Source organism: Miscanthus floridulus, chromosome 2 (genome assembly GCF_019320115.1).
Source record: "Miscanthus floridulus cultivar M001 chromosome 2, ASM1932011v1, whole genome shotgun sequence".
Classification (NCBI taxonomy): Eukaryota; Viridiplantae; Streptophyta; class Magnoliopsida; order Poales; family Poaceae; genus Miscanthus; species Miscanthus floridulus.
The window spans coordinates 120101290-120108545 of NC_089581.1; the positions used below are offsets into that span (position 1 = coordinate 120101290).

A 7256-nucleotide genomic window follows, 5' to 3' on the forward strand; every position below is an offset into this window, starting at 1 on the left:
GTTACGTGTATGAATCTAAGAATACAATTCACCAACATTCTTCTGCGAATATACAAAGGTAGCCATTGCCAAGGTCTTGATAAGCATATTAGTTGCTTGATGATTTAGAGTGAGAAAAAAAATCTTTTGTGCTTTATTGAGTACTCCCTCCGTCCCAAATAAATCAATTCCTAGAATGCGTGTTAGTCAAACTATCTTAAGTTTTAGTAACTTTATAGGAAAGAGTAATAACATCTATGACACAAAATGATCATATTATGAAAATATATTCTATGGTATATCTAATAATACTAATTTGTTATCACAAATCTTGACATGTTTTTATATAAGTGCGGTCAAAGTTTAAAAAGTTTGACTTAAGATAAATTTCGAAATCTATTTATTTAGGAACAAATGGAGTAGTCCATAAAAAAGCTAATCGTTGTTCCTCTTAATGTCATGACGCTCTAAAAAAACTAATTATTTACCAAGTAATCTACAGACAATTGTTATTCCAAAAACTTGGCTGATTATTAAAGATGATCACGACTCAAACTTCACAAATTAAGACTATAATGATTGGGTTTGATAAATGTGTGCTTAGCTAGGGTGAGAGGAGGCAAAAAAAAAAAAACAATTCTTCGTAGTACTTCAATAGAAAAAGGATGATAATATTATGTCAATTGAGTACTTAAAGACTACTATATGCAGCAATATATCAAATGGAACGATAATAAAAAGGATAGTAATAATATAAATTAATAAATACTACTAGTATACAAAAGATAAGTTTAGCAAGAATTAAATTAAAAGATAACTAGTAGAATTTTATTTATTTTATATATTTGTTTCAGAAAACATCCTCAAGCTACCTATTTAATGCCCACTTGGTCCCTCCCACGGTCCCACCCTGCTATCACCCAAGTCACTGTGGAACCAACAAATCTCCAAGCTCTCCCAAGAACCGAGAGATCTTTTGATTTGACCATGTGAGGACCCTTATTTCCATGCTCATCGTCGTCGCCGCCGCAGTGGCCGGCCTGTGCTCCGTCGCTCCCGCTGCATCAGCGAGCGAGGAGCCGCAGATCGTCGGCGGGTGGAAGTCGATCAAGAACGTGAACGACCCCCACATCCAAGAGCTCGGCCGCTGGGCGGTTTCGGAGTACGACACGGCGGCCAGCGATAGTCTGGTCTTCAGCAAGGTGGTGAGCGGCGAGGAGCAGGTCGTCGCCGGGACGAACTACAAGCTGATCATCGAAGCGACCAAGGGCGCCGGGAAAAACGCGACGTATGGGGCGGCGGTGTACGAGAAGGAGTGGACCAAGACGCGGCAACTACTATCGTTTGCGCCGGCGAACTGATCTATAAGACGTCGCCGGACGACGGTTCTAGGATTCAGATTCAGATTAGAGGTCTGCAATTACCGCGGTGTATGTAACAAACGACATGCTGTATTGCTCTTGTCATACCATCGGATTATAATAAGTAAGCTTCCATCAAAGAGTCTTGATCGAACTTGGTCTATCTTTATCTGTTTTTATAGATGCTAACAAACTCAGAAAGCTTAAAATTAAGACAGAAAAGATTGGGAGAGAGAAAGCATTCAAGGGTTGAAATAAAGATTTACTATACAAGGTGCAAGCAATGATATTAGTTAGGGCGCGATATTTCAAAAAAAAAAAAGATATTAAGATGTATTCGGTTGTGATCCAAATTCTCATAAAAATATTTTGTATCTAGATTCTCTCAAGACACATTCCAGATGATGAATAAGAATCATTTCGTGAGATCGTTAAGCTTATATGTTAAATTCTATTCAAAAAAATATTTTTTTCTAAAAAATCATATAAATAAAAATATTCTTTAAAAAATTAGAACTTTTCATGGGCGGAGAACAACTTAAACAACCCATTTTAACTTGTTTCACTTATAAAAAGAAAAAATCAACTAAAAATTCAGGTTGCTTGTATAGAGGGGCGCAAGAATCAGAATCACGTGAAATTAGCTAATTGTTGTTTCTCCTTGCTAAGCATAAAAATGAGAAATGATTCTAGTGAGATTCTCAAGTGAACTGAACCATTTGACAAACGATTCTATCCATTCTTGCAAGAATCACAAACGTTTCTGGTAGCCAAACGAGGCCTAGAACTATACAAGTTGCTAGCAATGATATTAGGGGTTTGTTTGAATCCAACTTAAATTATAGTAATCAGATATAATAATCTCTATATGGTTCAACATCTAAGATTATAGATTTGATTGTAATATTCCAATCGACATATTGTTGTAATCCAATAATCCACCACTACCCTGTTGCGCATGCCATGCCGCGCCCGATGCATCCCCTTGTAGCCGGCCATTGCCCGTCCATGGCTGCCATATCATCTCGCCGCGTCATCGCTCCTCATCTCGCCACGCCACTTACAGCGACTTATACATCGGTCGCTATAACGGCTTGTAGCGACCGATTTAGAGTCGCTACAGATTGACTGTGGTATAGTGTCTGTAACACCCCTGGTGTTACGAACTTGTTTAGCACCACGATTTAGGTCTAAAAAAAAATTTCGAATCGAGTTTTCTCAGGTTTTTAATTTAAAACATACTTGAGGCGATAAGCGAATCCTGTGTGATTTAGTTTCGTGGACTCAAATAAACGCTCAAGATAAATTACGCGGTGCATAGAAATATTTAGGAATGTCCGACGACGATTCTAGAGAACGGTTTGTTCGGTTAGATTAAGCATGAAAATCAACTTTTATAAATAAAATAAAATCCATTAATAAATAGAACGATACATATATATAAACTCACGGGTTTATTTTGTTAAGCACGAACTGACGAGAAAGAGAGCGCAACAGCTTCGTTTATTTTTCCGACGTGCAACATACTCGCCTGGCATTACTTTTGATCGCTGTCTCGTTCTCATCGTGGCCCTGCAATTCTCTGCATTGCAAAGTCTCCTCATCCATCTGCATCCATGCTCCCTGGCTTTTGCTTTGCTTCTCTCTGACTTGATTACTTCGGTCTACATTTGCTGAGCCGCTCTTTGTTTTCCCTCCCTCACTGCTTGTCTATGTTTCTCTGATTGCCTGCCTTGCTTGTCTCTGCGGCCGCGGTCTTGTCCGTGCCAACCGGCACGCCCTGCCAGCCACGTTGGGCCAAGCCATCCTGCCATCGTGTTAAGAAGTAACCGAGCCCGCACGTGTCTCCTTGTTGCCTCTGTCTACCTCTGTTTATGCGTGTTTTGCCGGGCCAAAGTCAAGTCATGTCTGTCTCTGCGTGTTTTATCGGGCCAAAGTCAAGTCGTGTTAGACCTATCCCTCACTCCCTTCCTTTTTCCCGTGCCTTCCGGCCGCCGTCGACCAGCCATAGCGCGCAAGCGCACCAAGCCTGTTGCTGATGCCACCGCGTCTCCCAACCTCGCTCCCCGCGCTGCTCCACCCCGCCAACGCAGCGCCTCACCGGTCCATCCGCACCGGGCCGCCCTGCTTTGACACGCCGCAGGGCTCCGTCTCCACGTTGCCCCACGCCGCATCCCTGTCCACGCTGACCTCGGCCTCGCCTCCCGCCGACCATCGCTGGTCCCTCCTCCGCATCACCTTGCCGTAGCAGCCCACCATGGCTACGCCTACAGCCGCCCCACCGAGCCCCGGTACGTTTCGAACCGCAGCTGTCGGCGCTGCCCCTTTCCCGGGCCACAACCGCCTCACCGTCTTCTCCTGCCAGCGCCGTCGTCACTGCTCCCCTCCCGCGCCGTACGCCCCGGAGCTGTCGGTGACCTGCGCCTTCCGGTCGTCGTCCGTCGCTCGCGCAAGTGCCATGGGCCATGTCGTCGTCGACCACGTGCCAGCTAGGTCCGCTGCGCAGCCTCAGTGTGCCTTGGCCTCACGCCGCTGCCCCTTATATCCTCCGGCCAGCCTTGTGGGGTTGCGCCACCGCAGCCGGTGGTCGCTCGCGTGGGCGCATGGCCGGGCTGCCTCGGGCCGCCCATGGCCATGCCGCTAGCGCCCACGGGAGCAGCTGGTGCCCTCACCGCCCCTGCGCACCGCCTCCATCGCTGCCGTGCCTTCCCCCGGTCCCGCAACGCCGTCCCCACCGCCGGCCGATGCTCCCCATCGGCCCTCTACTTTTGAGGATGAAGATAAGGGTACGAGTCCAAGTGGAATTTTGTACAGGGGTCTAGGTGTAAAAGACGTGACTCTTATAAATAGTGTTTGTGGATCTCGGAGCGAATAAGGAAAAGTACGAGGGCCGTTTTGCAAGTATGCCGTCGTCGCCTACGTCGCACTGGGCCACACACCCCTGTGGGCCGCGCTGCGCGCTTGGGCCATCCGATGCCGCACGCTTCTGGTGCCACGCGCCCCGCGTGGGCCGGTCCGCTCCGGCTGCTGCCGCCGGTTGGCTACTTGGGCCAGCCTTGTGCCGTGCTCGCCGGTAGTAGGCCCGCCTGGGCCGCGCGTCTGCATGGACGCCAGACCCACTAGACCGCCGTGAGCCCGTCTACCTAGGCTGCTGGGCCAATTTAGTTGCGCCGACCCTTTTCGATTTATAGAGAAATTTCTAATTTAGTTTATGAAGTGAACTTGTAAAATCAATATAAAATAGTCTAGAGATCCAAAAATGGTAAAACTAATTTTGTTAGTCTCCTAAAATCATGATCTACCTATTAGTATATTTTATTCATATAGTTTGATAATATTCTTAGAAGCTATATAATTAATTTAGGGTACTTAATATTGTAAAAAGATAACTTGTAGGAATTGTTGTGATAAATTGGTAATAGTATTGAATCTGAAATTCTTACAGTAGGCTCCTAGCAATATTAGGTACTCACTGTAATTGTTGTAGCTCCAGAATAATTAGTTTGCTATATAGATAATGATGTCCTATTACAAATAAAGATTAAATTGATAGAATAGAATAAAGAAACAACCTTGGTTTATATAACTAAAATAATTGTTGGGAAATAACGCCTCATCTGACAACGTGTATATGTAGCCTAAGTACGGACATCGTTTGAGCGAGCTCGTTAGCTTGTGAGGCGTGATCGTGTTTCTAAGCGTTTCGGCTGTCGTTGATTATTTACATCTATGCATACTGCATCAATGCATATCATATAGGTACGATGATGGATCAATGGATCAATTGAAGGATGATTGGGAATCCAAAGATGGTGTAATGGTATTCTCTTCAGGAGATGATGCAATGGGCTTTCTATTCAGATGATGGTGGATGATCTAAAGATACAGATACTGACATTTTAATATATATCTTACTCAGGCAAGCCTCGGTGCATAACCCCTACTTTTCTGCAGTTTAAATTTGTGCATTAAGTTTTAAGAAGTTGAATGAAACCTACTTGCATATATATATATATATATATATATATATATATATATATATATATATATATATATATATATATATATATATATATATATATATATATATATATATATATATATGAGTCTAACTAGTATTACAGGATCGTGTAGAATGCTATGCTACAGGACCCCGGTAGAAGTCGAGTGATTGCCTGTCACTCTCGAGAGATAGGAAATATATTATTGGATTATTATCACTTGGAAAATGTAAATGGTGGAAAGGAAAAATGGTGACCGAGCAGGGATATGGTTTGGGTATTGGTGGGTGTAAGAGGTTGTGTCGCCGTGGACACGGGGCATGGCTTGGTTACACTGCTTTCCCTGTCTGTGTCGGTTAAGGACTGGTCGTTGCATAAGCCATCGAGGCAAGTCATAGATTTATTACCCCGAGCACATACTTGTGTATGGGCGCATGGAAGACTTATTGCTCTCTTGTCGTGGGTTTCGACTCTTTCCGGACCGACTGTTAGGGTTTTGTTTTGGTGGAGGAGGTCCTTGCACCGCACTAAGTCCGGGACTCAGAGGCGAGGGCTTGGAGTCTCAGTTTGGACAGGGACCTAGGACCCTAGGACAAGAGTGTGATGGGTTGGTCCTGCTTATGCCTAGGGTACAAGCGGGGTGTGTGTTTTTGGGGTGCCCAGCTAGGGACATTGGTTCGTGAATCACCGCCGAGTCAGTATGGCTTGTCTTATGCCTAGCACCGTAGTAAGAACTAAAAGATGAAAGATGGAATGGAAAAGAAAATCTGGTTGCTTACCACCTGCTTGAAAGTAGCACATGTGATTACATAGAATTGTTAGTTAATGAACCAATGCAGCTATTAATAAAAATTGAATATAAGGACACACACTTAGTGATGCTTTCTGCAAATGCAATAAACCCACAAGCCAGATAGCCTTGCATATCCTTGGAGTCTTTTCTTTCCTCCTGTCGGATAAGTCTTGCTGAGTACAATTGAGTACTCAGGGTTTTATTCCCCCTGTTGCAGGTGACAGGTGGATGCTTGAGCTGACCTTTGTGTGTGGATTCCTCCTGGTGGGCTCAGAGAGGATTTCTTTTATGCTGCGATCATAGTTTTTAGTTGTAACTCTCACCAAACGTTTTTATAAACTAAAGTTTTATAATCTGTTGTCATAGGTCATTTATCAATGTTTCATCATGCTATGAGTAGATATTTATTTCCGCTGTAATTCTGATCATATGTTATATTCCGCTGTTCAATTAAATTGTTCATAAACTCTGATCAGATGATTACATTATGCTATTATACAATAACTATTATACTCTAGTGTTGTATTAAAAGTGATGTAAGAAATGGTTAATAATGATGTAAGCTTTATTCTCTCATTTGTGATCCTGATGTAAAAATGTGGATTTTTGGGTTCTCCCCTGGGGTGTGCCCGATGGAACTGAGTAATTTGGTGTTCTCCCCTGAGTGCTTAGTGTCTAATGGAAGACAAGCACTCCTGGGAGGCATTAGATTAGGCAGTTCTACCATAGGTGGTATCAGAGCGCAAATGAGGAAATAAGGCTTCGAAAACCTTTTCTAAACTAAAATTTGACAACAAATTCTTTTCAAAAATTAGGACGTCTTTATGCGAAGTTATATAAGTAGCCCTATTACTATGGTTATGTATCCAGGATAGATGGCACTCTACTGACTTAGATAGCATTAATCAAGTTTCTACAGGTACACCGACTCGAGCATAGTTTGATAGTATCGACTAGTTATAGGGAGAGAACGCTGTGCCAAAAATCTAAGAATGGTTGCCCTATATGTTGGCAACAGTGAAAGGACGTATAGGATGTGCATCCATGCATATCCTATTTGTGCATTGCAGCACTCGTATTGCTTGTAGATACACCCTCCCTAGGTGTCCCGCGTGTTGTATT

At 43.6% G+C, this 7256-nt stretch overlaps 1 protein-coding gene across 1 annotated transcript; it reads left to right on the plus strand.

Annotated features, from left to right (window-relative positions):
• Positions 1-986: 986 nt before the first annotated feature.
• On the plus strand, positions 987-1340 carry LOC136536948 (cysteine proteinase inhibitor 8-like). The gene has a single exon (XM_066529077.1). It carries the CDS (start codon positions 987-989, stop codon positions 1338-1340), a length of 354 nt encoding a protein of 117 aa, XP_066385174.1.
• Positions 1341-7256: the final 5916 nt, after the last annotated feature.